Source organism: Cariama cristata, unplaced genomic scaffold (genome assembly GCF_000690535.1).
Source record: "Cariama cristata isolate BGI_N322 unplaced genomic scaffold, ASM69053v1 Scaffold18531, whole genome shotgun sequence".
Taxonomy (NCBI): domain Eukaryota; kingdom Metazoa; phylum Chordata; class Aves; order Cariamiformes; family Cariamidae; genus Cariama; species Cariama cristata.
The window spans coordinates 444-16,478 of NW_009601173.1; the positions used below are offsets into that span (position 1 = coordinate 444).

At 41.1% G+C, this 16,035-nt stretch overlaps 1 protein-coding gene across 1 annotated transcript; it reads right to left on the minus strand.

Annotated features, from left to right (window-relative positions):
- Positions 1–3,569: 3,569 nt before the first annotated feature.
- AGO4 (argonaute RISC catalytic component 4) lies at positions 3,570–13,256 on the minus strand. Its single transcript, XM_009710367.1, has 17 exons — positions 13,072–13,256; positions 12,236–12,356; positions 11,011–11,192; positions 10,477–10,613; positions 10,262–10,396; positions 9,998–10,085; positions 9,425–9,572; positions 9,225–9,344; positions 8,869–8,997; positions 8,574–8,707; positions 7,612–7,796; positions 7,154–7,313; positions 6,259–6,574; positions 5,879–6,013; positions 4,981–5,082; positions 4,557–4,756; positions 3,570–4,449 (listed from the first exon to the last, which is right to left on the minus strand). Exons 2-17 carry the CDS (start codon positions 12,338–12,340, stop codon positions 4,341–4,343), a joined length of 2,385 nt encoding a protein of 794 aa, XP_009708669.1. The 5' UTR covers positions 12,341–12,356; positions 13,072–13,256; the 3' UTR covers positions 3,570–4,340.
- Between the last annotated feature and the right edge of the window lie 2,779 nt (positions 13,257–16,035).

Here is a 16,035-nt window from a genome sequence, read left to right on the forward strand (position 1 = left end):
CATCTTTACATTGTTTTTGGAAGACACGGGGATACTCTCGGCCTTTGCTTTTGAGCTCCTCGGGCTTGCCTGAGGCTGGACAATGTCATTTCCCAAACCCACAGGATTAAAAAGAACTAAAACCTGGGAGCAGGGGTTTGCAGAAGATGCAGGTTATTTTAAGCCATCACATGTCCCAAGTTCATTTATAGCTGCCATGTTTTGGCCTCGTCCAAAAGCTTTTTCTGTGCTCACCACAGTATTTTCAGTGAAGTACGGTTGTCTGAGGAAACACCAAAGCCTCACCTGAAATAGCGGAGATGAATAAGCAAGCAGCTCTCTCATTTATTAATTTGCAACTCTGTAGTACAGAATCACTTCTCCAGGCAGATAGAGAGGCTATTGACACCGTACTTTCTCTAGACGTTGCTGTATCATTTCCGAGAACATTAAAAACCCACGCCTGTTCTGATCATCTCCCCCCGTGGTTAGCACAGGCTCCGAAAAGGGGTAACTTCTCATATTGCTAGAGATGTTACCCCTGTGTATTTCTATCGCTTTCTACATCCTAGCGCATCAGAAATAAATATGTTGTGCCAATGAGCTCCACAGGTTACACATTGTGTACAAGTTTTAATTAAAAGTTAAATAATTTAAGACATTTGTTTACAGGCAGCAGTATCGGTTGCTCACTCTGTACATTGCATTTATTAGACATCAACAAGGAAAACCAGAACATTTGGCACAAGAATGCCAATTTTCTTTTATTATTATTATTTTTGGACACATGAACACAAAATATCCCTGCAGGCTAAAAAAAAAAAAAAATATTACATTGCAAGTTGTACACGACCAGCATCTTATCGCAACATGGGGCTGCTAACCCACCCATACAGTTTAGAAAGAGTACCTCGTATTGCTATAGACATACATCCAGTCCAAATTTAATAAAATACAATTTTAAACATTACAAGTCTAACAATATAGAAACAAAAATTACATCATAAGTCAAAATGAACAAATGCAAACATTTTACACTGAAGTTTCAGCCTCTAGACATAGAAATATGAAAATGTCAATAGCAAGGTATAAGAAAATCTGTAAGTGATATTACAAGATCTTTCCTCCAATGCACAAGGAAAAAACCTTGTAGTTGAGACAGTATTGATACAATGCCCTCCACACCCCGCCTTCCTAAAATGAAAGCAGAGTTCCTCCCTTGCTATTGAGCAAGAACAACCCTACAGCACATCCACAAAGGTAGTTGGGGGGTCGGTTTTGTTAAACGCTGGATCCGAACAAGGGTGCCCTTCCCCATCGGAACGGCAGAGCCGCTGACCGTGGTTAAAGAACTTTGACGCGCTGCGCGAAGCACGTTTGCCTGTGCATCACCACCTCTCACGCCCTTTGGCTGCAGCTGCAGGCACTACGCTGAACTGTGGTACTTACAACAGGAATAAATAAGCCAGGCTGTTCAAATGTTTGAGACAGGCGAACTAGTGATTGCCAGAGCTTGTTCAGAATTCAGCTGTTCACAAAGCAAGCAGAACTGGTTTGAAAATGGGATTTCTGCCCCCCTCTTTTTTTTTTTTTAAATTTATTTATTTTAAGTGTCAAACACCCCCTTCCCCAACTCTTTAAACTTTGCTACATTTAAAATCTTTCACACCACATAGCTAAACAGTGGCCAACAGGCTTTATTTATTAAAAAAAAAAAAAAAGAAAGAAACAAAACAAAACACCTTAAGAACTACATCTACAGAATGCACATCTTCCCATTGATTGACACATGCATAACGATTCAGTCAGGCCCAAGGGGTTAGTCCAGCTCATCAAGCCCAACCTCCAGACTTGGACTCAGACCTGCGTAGGACAGCATTGCCAAAACGTCGATCTTACCGTTACGGCCACGCAACTGTCCTGAACTTCAGTGCTCTTCTCCCAAAGGGAGAGCACTGCACCCTTCGTGGTGTTTCTCTACGGTGGCGTTTCAACACGTGACCGAGGTAAGGTTCTCGCCCTGCATCCCAGGGCCAGCCGAGGTCTAACAATCCACATAGTCCGAGGTTAAATATTCGGTCCAGTCACAGGCAAACAAAGGAGAGGCTCTCACTTCACTCAATCTGAACTCGGAGTGCTTGGCACTGGACAACTAACTGGTGATAAAATTAAGTATTTCTTACGCACCCTTGATTAAACCAGTCACATTCTTGCCTAGTGCACAAACTCAAAACAGCGATCTTTGATCCTGTAACCTAAAAAGGGTGCTCAGTTTCTTTTCAAGGTGCCAAAGTTCTCCATGTGTGTTGGGTCAGTCAGAGTTCATTCTAAAAAGGGGTTTTTTGTATTCTCCCTGAACGAGTACTGAGAAAAGCAGCCATCTAGCTGAAGCAGCGGTCAGTCTCCCACCCACATGTCCTGATTTTATTACACAAGTGAGGTATTCTTTAAAAAAAATTTAAAAACCTAAAAATAATCTTTTTTTTTATTATTTTTCAATCTAAACCTGTCCACAGGACGTGCCAGGAGCAGAGTTCACTTCAGTCCCATTTTCAACAGAAATGAAAAAAGTTTAAACTTAATTTAATGAGACGTACTACTTGAAAGAAGGTTATAAAACTGTTTGAAGACTAAGTTCCATGTACTCTGGTACAACTGAAAAAAACAGCATTTAGAAATGTAAACTTTAATTTATTTACAAGCTTAAAGACTGAAGGAAACAGCATTTCATATTGCTGAAATTTTGAGGGGGCTGGTTCCTAAGCTTTGGAACAGCAGACAACTTAGCAGCAAACCCCACACGAGTATCAGAGACCACAGTGCAATTGTTGGACTTCTCAAACTTCTGTTATCAAAGTAGTGGTGTTGGCTCGACTCAGTTTAGGCTTTTAATCTGCACTAACTCAGGTTTAACACTAACAGGAATCTAGTCTTAACGCGCTATGTCCATGGATTCCAAGAGTATTCAGTGAAACCAAGCCCCTGTTCTTTATTACACGTTGCAGCTGAAAAAAGCCAAGCAGATTTAAAAAACCCTAATTTCTAGGCCGGGACAGAATCAGTATATGAGACTTACATCGGTTAAACATGCTGTTGAATGCAGTTGTGTGTGCAACCTAGATTCCCAGGGGAGAAAAGTTTAAAATGCTGGTACAAGTCCTTAGGTTGCCTGTCACACAATACATTTAGACTGTACAGATTGGCAAGCCTTTCCTACACGTAACACCCAGTTTCCAAGCTTATAAAAAATGTTGTAGACAGGACACCAACAGTGAATATAAAACAGTTAAAAATAATTCTTAAAAAAAGCATGGAAGTGCGTCTTTTCTAATTAGTTTCAGAAACTGCCAAATTGTGTGTTCAGAAAACGACACGAGGATGTTGGTTAAACTCATGCACAACCCTCAGCTAGAAAATTACACTGTTGGGGGGGGGGGCTTAAAAAAACAAATATTTATTGCCAAAGTTAAACCTTCTATGAGAAAAAAGTTTTAAAATCACTTAGATTTATCAAACCACACAGCAGCATAAAGTGGGCACTTTTGTAAAAGTTTGCAAAATACCTACAAGCTAATTTTTTTTTGTTTTGTTTTTAGCATTTTTAGAGGGGGAAATGATGGTTCAGTACTTGTTACGATACCATGGCAGTATTATTTGTAACCGTTATAATTAAAATCTACTGACAGGCATCACTATCTGGTTATATTACACATTCACAGAACAAGAACCACCTATCTGAACTCGCAGTATAGTGCAATTGCTTTGCAGCCGAAGTCTGCAGAGATTAAAAAGATAATTAGTAAAACTGACAAAAAACTGCAATACCTGTGAAAGTTATGTTTGTTAAAAGGCATTTACAGTAGTGAAGTCTAAAATCTCCATTAAAAAATCTATGGCCCCACACAATAGAACAATTACATTAAACCAGAGTAAAACATTTTGCCATAATACGCATACTCACTAAGCAGCGCATGAGGACAGGGAATCAGTCGTCATGATAAGCTAATGGGATGGGAAGATAACTTAAAAACGATAGCTAGCAAAATATTCAATAGAAACCTTTCGTGCCAAGTCCTTTAAAAATTTCAGGATGATCGGCCTTTTGCGCTTTGAGGTAAAAATTCAGTCCAATGCATCAGAAAAGACAGTCTATGGATTTCTATCACATAAAACAATGAAACAAATGGCTCAATTGTGTTGGTGCATCAGACATTGCTGTGAAGTACAGATTCAGTGCGACTGTCCAGAGCTGCTGGTAGTGGGCAGTCTGAAATAAACTGGGCCCTAGCTATAGCAGTAGGCATTCAAAACATTTCAGGACTGCGTGGGTTGTCGGTTTTGCCTCATCTTCCCAGATGCTCTCAAGCAAAATACATCGTATGCTGAGTATCATGGTGGATCTGCACTGCCTTTGCCAGAGCCTGAGGATCGCGGCCGTTGCTCTGTCCTGATACATGGCTGCCTTCAGCGCTGTAAAAACGCAGACACATACAGACAACCATGAAAAATTGGGCCAAGCGGTATATTAATTCAGGCCCGTTATCTGAATACCGAGACGATGAGGCACAGTTCCTTACCTGTCATGATCCTTGTCCACAAGATGGTATCTGGCCCTAAACGCTACCAGCCTGGCATAGTATGCAGGAGCTGGAATAGAGACCGATCGCGTACATCGGACATACGTGTGACACAGCTGATACGTCAACAGCTGTAGCTCATCTGCAGTAAAACAGTTGTCATCCCACAAGACCTGGTAGTGGGAGGGCCGGCTGGTTCCCTGCGGAGAACAGATGAGCAGTCAGCTGGAGCGCATCAACAAAACCAGAGGTCGTACCTGAAAGGCTGAACCTTCTATCAATGCATTGAAGAGTAAGTGCCAAACGGGCACTGAACCGATGCAACTGTAAGTCTGCCAAGCTATAAATAGAAGCAACATTACTCCTCGGGACAACTATAAGGATTTAGTCCCGTGGCCTGAGCACAGCAGAGCTGAAACATTACCTGAATTCCTGCATGGCTACAGAGGTAAAAGTCAAATTCAGAAGGATGTGTGATCGTGCTGTCCACAGTAGTGCCTGCTGGTACGTTGCCGCTCTTACCCACCTATTGAGGAAAGGTTATTATTAGCCCGTGGTTTTTTGGAAGTGACCCAAAAATACCTCCCCTAAGGTAGGCTCTACTTAAAGCAGTTTGAGAATTTCCTGCTCAAAAAAGTAGAAAAAATATTAAGGACATTTACATAGGAGGAATGAAACTGTTCTCTGTGAGTTCATTTTTAGAAACTTCACCAAATCCAACTGGTGTGTCATCAGAGAAAAACAAAATACTTGCCAGTACTATTAAAATAGCAGAGTGGGATAAAGCCTACACAAGTCATTCAGGATCTGAAAATGCAGGTTTTCTGAAATAAATTTATTTCATACCCTTGTTTGCACTCACATCCCAGAGATCTGTACTTTTTAAGCAAACCTGAGATAAAGAACTTTCCTAAAGGAGGTTCGTTAGTTGGCTTGTGGATTTGTGCCATAGGCAAATCTTACAGATGCATCCTGAACAGAACAGGCAGCAGACTGAACAACTAGTTCAGTTTATACTCAGAAATCCCAGACCGTAAAAACCCAGGCTACAGCCCCAGGTACACAAATACAGGGATATAGAGTACGCCTACTCCAAAAGGGGCTGGGAACAAGCTGTTCCATCTGACTGCTTGATCTGGAGCAACAAAATAGGGGAAAGAACTGGTTATTTTGGTAGAGAAAGCCTGTTACCGCACAGAACTGCTACTGCTTGCACAGATTAATTCAGTTTTAGCGGGCAAGATGGATACCACCCCACTTAAGCAAACAATCTTCCTTTCCTATTGCCATCACCTCCTCCTTATGTAGTCAACATTACTTGCCCTTTCAGTTTTGTCAGCACAGAATAGTCTGGTGTGATGCCTTTTCTGCACAACAATGTAGGTTATTCCTGGTCTATAATCTTCTTCCAAACTAATACAGGCCTTCCGGATTGCTATCAGTTCTGGCCAAGCTACCTAGAAGTAGAAGATTTAACTATTAGGTGCTGAATTCAGTATATATAGTATTATTTTCTTTTCTTCTGTGTAGAAATGCCACTTTGTAAGGAACATGGTCAGACAGGGTAACTGTACATTGTGCTTGCCCAGGAAAATTCAATTAAACTGTTAATTGTCCCCGTAACAAATGCGATCCAAATAAATACATGTGTTTTCAAGGGCCAATCCCTTTTCACAAACATCAAGAAATCATTAGACAATACCTGCTTCATCTGTCCTTCTGATACTCCCCCTCTGTAGTAAATGATTCTTGTGGGCTTGAAACGAGTGGATTTGTAAAACTGGATCAATAGTTCTCGCACCATATTAGTCAGGTCCTGTATCACCTCCTGACTGTACAGCAGCTCCTGGGAGGTCTCCTGGCGGGAGGTCTGCACCCGCACTGTAGCACAGTAACGGCTAGGATGGCCATCCATGCTGCCTACCACGGCAGCGATGGAAGGCTTCTTTCCATCCCCAGCAGGAGGGTGAGTGACGTCTGCTCCCAAAAAGATCACTGGCTGCTGGAACACCGATGGCCTGTTTAATATGATTAAGGTTTATTAAATATTAAATAATAACAATAATACTACAAAGAAGGGAGGTGAGGAAATAAAAAAAAAAATTACAACTGAGGAAGGTATATCCAAATCATTCAACAGAACTAAAACTCTGTCAGAATCTTTAAGGATGAAATGCTCTGCCTCAAGCTCTTGCAGTCCAGAGGGAAAAGACCAAAGGCAGACAAAGTTACAAGCATTTATCACAAATCACTCCTCCTCACTCCTTTTCTTTCAACTTGGAAGGAAATTGAGTATGGTCAAGCAGGTGGAAAGAGGAAAAGGTAGACTGAGTGAACCCAAAGGCAGGAAAGAGACATGGGAACCAAAGCCTTTTTGAGCTTGTTTTCACACACGCTGCTCGATGGCTTAACACTAGGAATGATCCTCGGCACAGGGCTTACTAGGCAGACTCTGAATCCTTCTCTGTCCACTTCAGACTGTGGGCATTTCTAAAGCACGTAATATTTTGAAAGCTATCACTTTAGTGAATGAAACAAAATGACACCGTTTTGCCTGACAATCCAGACTTCAAGGAGAGCTTTAGATTTAATCTCACCTTTGATGAGGTACAAGCACATTGTTGATTCCTCCAAGCTTTGCATTTATCTTCAGACACAAGTTGGACAGTGTTTGTGGTGAGGTTTTTACCACATTCTTTACCTGAACACACTGAGTGGCCATTCCTAGAAGAGTGTCACCGACCCGCTTTACTTCAGCTGTGACAGAAAAATAAGGTAGTGGTTCCAATTACCTGAACAGTCAGTAGTTCCATTTGCTTTCTCTTATTTTTTTCAAATGTTATTGTAGTTCAGATCCTTAAAAGTTCACTGACAAAGGTTCAGTTCACCCTTTAGTAATATACAAGTACTCCAATCAGGCCTGACAAACCCATCTCCAAAAACCCCTTTTAAAAGAACATACTGCCTGCTCTGACTCCTTCCTACCACTGAAGTGCATAATAAGATGCCCACTTGCCATACAACTAATTAACGCTTTACAGCCTCTTCTCCATACCATACACGGGCGTCTTTCCAGGTAGAATCACCACAATCAGCTGCAGACCAACATAAGTTAGTTTTAAGTGTTTAAACATGGGCTCCACACTGTCTGCACCCTGGGCGTATTTGCAGAAACAGGGCTGGCCTTGGATTGGCATCCCTGCATCCTTCGAGATCTTGCGCAGCTGGTCCGTAAAACTCCTGTAAATGAAATAAAAATGGATTTGTTCTGGCCTTTTCACTGTTTCCCTTTGCCATTAATTTTATCAACAAGATCTAAGCTATTTCAGAGCACCCCCATTTTGATGCTATAGTAATCATTTTTTAGCAATTTTATCACTATAAGGAACTCACTAATATGATTCTAATCCTGTCTGAGGAAGTTTCAAAGCCTCTGTTTCTGTGATTTTAGAAGCCTTGCAGAAACAAACATACATTTGAGTTGAACCTTCTGAGACACATTCCAAAACTAATGCTGATGCTCTGGTAGATTTCTACTCATCCACCAAACTTATCTGAGCATTACTGCAACCATGATTTTTGCCAAACATTTCAGTCGTTTACACAACCTCTATCTTTAGGATTCTGTAGAGTAATTCGAAGGACAGGGGAAAAAATGTGGCATACATTGCCTGGGAGGCAGTAACGGTTAAGAAAAAAAATAGTCCAGGTTTTAGAATGAAAGACCATTATCAGTTATTTGTAAAAATAACAGAATACAAGTGGAATGCAGCCTTCAGAGCACGGAACACAGCCTGAGTGGTAAGGGAATTAACGCTTTTCCTAGCTGGCCGATTAGGTTATGAACTTTGTTGTAGCCTCCTCCCAAGTTCTAAATATTTAAGACACTGCAGAACTGTCATTTCCTCTTTTTACTATTAGATGCATTAAAATCAACTTGTACGGCATATCACCTTCAGAAATATAAGGAAAATAAACCTTGAAATAGGTATCCTGAATAAATAGGAAAATACTTACTTTAGTAAGTCTTCCCTGCATTGTTTTTGAGGAGCAAAACAGGCAACAGCCCAAACTTTAATCTCAATCCCAGCATAGAACTGTTTCCCTCTCATGTCCCACACACCTTGGTTTGGTGTGGCCACGGTCTTGTTCTAGGTAAAAACCAAAGGCAAATTAAAAATAAAACGTTGCTTTATTTTGACTATAGAAAAACAGTGCTCATAGAAAGGAAGCCTTATGAGAAGATATACGAAACATGTAATGAATTTAAATACCTCAGGACAAGGTATTTTACAAGGCATGGAAAACTCACCCTGCCTCCATATTGCAGCATTGGTGCGGGCAAAACTCTGCCTGTCAACTCTGTCATTTCATTATGGACAACAATACCAAACTCCTTCAGATACGGATCAGGTCCACCAACCATACTGTTACTTTTCACCTGGTGACAAGAAAAGTATTTATGTAACTACACCTAATGCTTCAGGTGGCTCTGTCCTCTTTGCCATGAACAGGCTTTCTATGTAAAAGGATTTGTTCTAAAGAAGTCAGATTTTTTAACTTCTGTGGTTCTGGGTCATTCTGCTTATCGTTCCATATGCTACAATGCTTCTGGAAGGGCCATAAGAAGTGACAAATGCACACTGTTTAGCTGGAAAAAACACGTACCAGTCTGCTGATTTCTTCCTGTCGATCCGGCGCAGATCTTGCAGTTGCTTTTATCATAGTCGATGTCTGATTGTCTGTTAGCTTCTTTATACATCTCTGGCCTGCCACTATGTTACACACCTACACAGGAACAGCGAGAGGTGGCGTGACACCGTTTAGCAGAGGATATACTGCAATGCAAGACAAAGTTAGATTCTTACCTCAAGCGGCAAGTATGTGTGTTTCTGTTCCTGTCCTACTTGGAGACAGGGAAGGTGAGGATATTTTAGCTGCAGACTGTACTTCTGCTTAAAATACTGAGCTACTGTACACTCCATAGCCTGCCCATTTTCCAGCTGCAGAGGAAACCTATAAAGGACATTTGTTCTGGTTAGACTTTTCAATATTATATTTTTTTAAGGAAAAAATGGTATGGAAAAATCTATTCCAGACTAGAAATGCTGGAAACATTTATTTTCCTTAGGTACTGGATCTCTTCTTTACAAAGAGATTTTGTAGACTGTATACTGATTTTTTCATAGCTATTTTAAAAATTATAGCCTTTGATAATAGTATTTAAAAGCCAGGATACAGCTTCAATTTTCCTGTGTTGAAGGAAATAAAGCAGTGGTCTAAACCCACACTATTCCTCTACTCCACTAAGACCAAACATTCTTGTAAAGTGACATAGCTGCTTCACCTCTAGAATCAACTACTCTTGCATAAACAATATACCGAGTATATCTAACAGGTTCAAGATTTTTAAAACTGTCAGAAAGTGCTTGTATACATACGTCTGATGACTGGCTGGTCGCCGAGTAACATTGCAAACTCGGTATTTTCTCTTCATCTGGCCACAATGGGTAACCTCTACTTTTAGACCTGAAAACCCAACACAAAAGTCATCTAAATAAATTCAGGCATAGGAGTCACCTTTGAGAAAGATGAAGGCAAAAAGGAATAGGTCAGCTTCCCAAGTGCCTTGCCAATTTTCATGACAATGTCATATGAGCAGGTTTCCAGTATTTTGTTGCAGCAGCTTTAGAACAAGCCTTTACCTCTGATTTCTTTGGTAAACTTGACACGCTGGGAGTCCGTAAGAGGCTTGGTTTGTTCGTTGATGTTCTGAATGTCCAAGACCTCGCACATGAACTCAATGATAGGCTGGGCACGATAGAAAGCAGTTGCTGACACTAAGATAAAAAAAAGAGGATGTTTGATTTGGAAGCAGAAAGAACTCTGTTACATAAGCGAGACAGAATTTCCTACATACCGTCAATGTTGAGCATCATGTTCCACATGGCAGGCCTGACCGACTGGTGGAAACCAAACCAGACCTCTCTGCCACCACCCAGAGGGTGGTAATAACCTTCGGGGGGGGAGAAAAAGGAGCGACCCACAGGAGTGTACCTGAAAAAAATAAGAAAATTAATACCTTAATCATTCCTTTCCGATACACCTTTTTATATTCATGCCTATGATGTTTATAACACATTTCTACAGTATGTTAGAACTGTTAAGGCTAACTTATGGCAAGCATACAAAGCCTTTACCAACAGCGCAGCTGGAAAGGCTATAGCAAATTCCCATTAGAAACATGACCAGCAGATGCAAGTCCTGAGTTCAGATCAGATTTCCGTATTCGAGTGCAAATTTGTAAGCAGGCGTTGAATTACACAACTGCAACCCTCATCCCTTCTACCTTAGGAAAGTGTAATAGCAGTAAAATAGCAGCAAGTACTAATTAATACAAATGTTAAGACAGATACAAGATTAAGCCAGTCAGGAAGGCACCAAAAGTACCCACCTCATGGAGGGAAGGTGCCGTGTGATTACGTCAAGTGCCTGTACAGAATCTTCAGGAACTTCATTCAAGTGCCCTGCCAGAGCTTCCAGCAGCAACTGAAGGCTCACAACTGACACCCACTGAATGGACACTTTAAATGTCTGGTCCTTCCCCTCTCCTGGAAGTGTCACCTCCATATCCACCTGACACAGTCAGAACAGAATTAAGCACAAGCTTTTGCTATGCATTGCAGACTATCACAACACTAAGCAATGTTATGTTTTTCTCCTAGGTATCCTCTGAATCTCTATTTTTGATGATTAGTTTGTGTAATTCTCTTAAAATATTACAGGATATTTCCTTAGGAATTCGAAAGCTTGTAATTTATTCATCTGAGAAACTGCACTGAGGTATCTTTAAGTGTAAATTTTAAGCAGTAATTAGTATAGTGACATCAAAGCTCTGGAGAACTGTGAGTCATTTTTTTTAAAGTCAGCCGATTAATAGCAAGCTGTCTTGTGAACCAAACGGGAAGGCAAGAGTTTTTCTTCAGAAAGAAGACTCGCTGGGAAACACAAATCTCAGAGTTCTAGCACAGTACTTGAGATTATTCTCACACACCGTCAGCCCAAAGGGTAAATGTGAACTCATCCTGTGTATTCCTCATGGCACTCTACCAGCAACAACCAGACCCCTGGGTAGCAGAGTAGATGGGGGTTAAGTTTTGTGTCAGGACTGGTTAATAGAGATTGCAATCTGTTAGAGCCAGGGTGCTGGTGAGCACAGCCCAGAACACGAAGGGCCGGTACAGCTGAGCTAGATGGTTCTTACGGAACAGGAGGATGTTATCTAAACGGTGCAGCCAAACCAAACCAGTGTATTTGTCATCTACGACTACTTTATCATTTAGCAACAGAACACGGGTTAGAACAGAGAAAAGGGAAGTTTCTATCAAGGTGAAAGTAAAAAAATCTACTTGCAGCTGAAAGTGCACAACATATTAGTTCACACTATCACTGACAAATTCTCCAACTGAAGAACTGGGAATTAGAAACCTGAAGACAACAAACTTCAATAAAACACCAGTAAGTTCCTAGAGATCCCTGACAGGCACTGCCTGTCATTTCCAAGACTATGCTAATACATGAGACAGTATTTTGGGTTTATGTCAATAAAAGAATACTTTTCAAATTACACTGTAACAGTCTTCCCACAGAGACTTAAAACTGTTTATAGTAACACTTACTCTATCCCGGCCAATAGGTAATGGGTGTGCAGTATACATGTTCCGTTTCCCATCGTATCCGGGCTGCCGATCACCAAATATCTGCATCTTGAAGTGTCTCACCATAGTATCCACCACCTCTCTACAGAGGGATTTATCGAGTTAGGTTGAAGAACAGAAAATCCAGCAATGGCCTTACACAGTTTAAGACTCCTTTTTCAGTTTCTTAAATAAGCAAGGTAGGAGAAACAACAATGCACCAGAGTATGCCCAAATCCACACCAGGAGTTTTAAAAGTCACCTCCGGATTAAGACACCTAAGTTTCAACACACAGGTGTCTATACGCAAGGCAGGTATCTGTACTGTCAGCAGAGATACAGTCAAAACAGCCAGTGGAATCTGGAGAGCTGTTCAAACACGGGAGCAACCACAAGCACCTACCTTGGGGTGAGTGGGGGTGCTCTGTGAATTGATTCTACTGACAAAGCATCCATGTGTGGACCCTAAAATGTTGTCGTCAACCTGCAAGCTGAATTCCCTCCCCTCAGCTGCTAACGCACATTTCTATAATAGGCTGTGGAACAATTATCAGAGACATTCACTTCTAGAGTGTAAAATAAACCAGCCGTAGTTCAAGGTTTAGTACATTTCCTAGAGCTTTCCAGATTACAGGCCAATTGCAAAACATCTTAATAAAAATAAGGAGAATATTATATTACAGTTCACCAAAAAGCAACCGCTAACCATAGTACAAACACAAACGGGCCTTCAGCAGATGGAAGAATTTCTAGGATGTACAGTTTTCTCAAATTGAGGTAGATACACTTTTTAGGTTTTTTAATTAAACAGCTCATACCTGTTCACTCTTCGGGGGCGTTTTTCTGGTTTGATATCGACATCATAGTGATAAACATCAATCTTAGGGATCTGAACCTGAAAATGATTGGCTAGGAGGCGGATGGGTTTCCCAACAGTTCCCAGGCCTGGGCGACGGGGTGGCTGGAAAAGGCTTGCTGGGGGCCCTAGGGAAGTCAAATAAATATGTATGAGATGTAATTGATCATTCAGTGCAGCATCCTTTCAGGTGTGCTTTAGCTGACTTTCTGACAGGGCAGAAAGAAATCTTAAGTAGCTTTCTGAGGCTGCAAATGGAGGTGTTCCAAGTGGCTCAGCCTTCCAGTTGCTCGGAACTTCCAGGTAAAAAAAGCATGGTCCCTAAAGCATATATAGGTTAGTGCCATAATTCATTCTCAAAATTGTAGTGACATTTATTCGTGACTGTGGTTATGAACATCACAGAGTCCTGAGGTAGAAGGCAACCATTTACATATTATGTATTTTTATGTAATGTAAAGATAAATATATTCCAACCACCATTTCTAGAACTAGCCAATAGCCACCACACAAGCCATATTTTTTCATTGTTTTCACTATATGCTTAAAAGTTCAGATGTTAATGACTGTAATTCTTGGCATACCTAGGACTTACAATCCCAATTTTTATCTGAAAATTGATATTATCTGGAAATGGGTAAGGGATATTTTTATTCTAAGCTAAATTAAAAACATATTTCCCTATTGAATCTAAGCTAAAACAGGTTTGTCGTTTCCTTTACATCATGAACACATCACTTTTGTGAATAGTGAAATTCCTTTCCCCTAAAGCACAATTTCAGCCAATTTAGAAGTCCAACACGAAGAAGGGAGTGAGGAAAGGTTTAGGCTTTCTTCTAAAAAGAAGAGTAAGGGAGAAAGCATAAAGACAGGTATAGACTCCTAACAGATGTGGAGAAGATAGTTTATTTGGACAAAACTAAGAGCTTCAGGAACAGTTCTAAGGAGGAAATTATGAGAAGCTTGAAAAAGTACTCACATGCAAGCTAGTCACTAGTTAACTTCCTCAAAGCGTTAAGATCTGAGATACCATGTTAACAAGATTAAACAGGCTTTTTTTTTTAAAAAAAAAAAATCTATCACAGCCTCAGTAGACTCCACACATAAAGCAAACACTATTTTCACGGGTTTTGTCTATATCTGCCAGTGCTTAGTGTGATTAAAGTTTCTTCCCTTTGTTTTAGGATAGCAAAGGAAAGGGGAAAAAAGTATTACAATACAAGAATGCAATAATAAACCAATTATAAAACTTAGGGCAAATTTAGTATCATAAGACTGCGTCAACCTGCCAGTATCCATTTAAGTCAAAGGCTCACAGTTTATACCAGGAGGGAAGAGAGGTAGATGAACTGTGGGAGGATGAAACTCGTGTTTGGGTATGCTTCAGGGTGAAGCAACAAACTTTTAACACAATTGTAAACTAAACCCAGGACCAAATACAGGGAGCCTTCTACACTGGGTTTATAAGCCATCCCATGGCTACTATGTTACCAAGTCAAATCACGGATCTGAGGACACTAACCCTAGAATATTTTTAAGCAGAAGTAATACTTAGAGCGTGTAAGCAGCTGTAGCCCACTCGACACGTCAGCTCGCCAAAGCTGCAGTAGCAGGGTGGCTGCCGGGGCCACAGACATCCCACACAACACATCACTGGCTCCGCGCCCGCCTGACTAATTGTGATCCGTCCAGGAGGAGCTCGCAATGCCGTAGCTAAGCCGGTTGTGGGGTACAGCTAGTACTTTAAAAAACTACAGCTGTCTTGACAAGCGTGAATCATCAAGGGCAATCAAAGTTTGCTGTGCTTATTTGGATACTAGAGAGATGATCCAGTAATCCCGTGCTAATTAGTCTGAAGTAAGTGCAGGCACTGACCTCCTGCAAGAGATTAAATGACAACTATATTTACCCATTTTCCTCCCTCGGTATCGACAAGTTCTGTAAACAGGCATGGCAACACTGACCTCAGTCAGTTTTGATCAAAGAAGATAAAACTCACATCTCCTCCTTTCTAAAGTTATTTCTCACAGGACTCCAAAGAATAAGCTAGAAACTGTTTTCCCATTTGAAGCCAGGCTGCCCTGCAAGTCACATTTATTTTATCAGGATTTTTACCTGGTCAGCATGACTACGGTTACACGTGCTGTTAGTCTTTTAATTTCTCCTACTCTGTGTTGCTTATGCACTGAGTACCCTCTACCAAGTTACTTCAGACACGAAGCAGTTTTACAAAACTAAAAGAGGATCTACTTCTACAGTCGGAAGTCAGAGAGGACATGCTACATCATGTATGCGTACAGCAGGCTCTCCAAGTCAGCCCCTCACTATCTTAAGATCTGGATTCTTCTGGAATTGCACCTTTGTGTCAACAAACATTTCCTATCACATCAAAATTAACACTACTTTGATTATGCCAATAGTTTGAGCGGGAACTTGATGGCTAAGACGCGCAGACCACTTAGGTCAAGAAATGCATCTTGCAAACACTTGACAGAAGAATAATCATGGAATAAAACACAAGTAGGAAAATGCCACATGCAAAATGCCACCAGTATTTAACCAGGGCTTGTTAAAAGAGTGAAAAATAATGCCCGTAATTTCTTAAACTCTCAATAATGGCTCAATGTCAAAAATAAAACTTATTATTGTACAGCTTACAGGACTCAGGTGCAGGGAGCACGTTACCGTGTAAATCTAGAGACCTACACGCGTTTCCCTATCTCCTTGCTATCGCTATTCCAGTCTCAAGCCCGAGCCGAGCCCGGCCGGGCCGCACTCAAGGCCACGTCCCATTGACTCTTGAGAGGGTGAAGCCACCCCGTAGCCCAGGCAGAAAACTTCCACCGCAGTTAGCAACCTGTTCAGCGGGGGCTCTAAGGGCACATGCGAATCTCCTCGGAAAGTTGAGCGACCTGCTGCAGTTCCT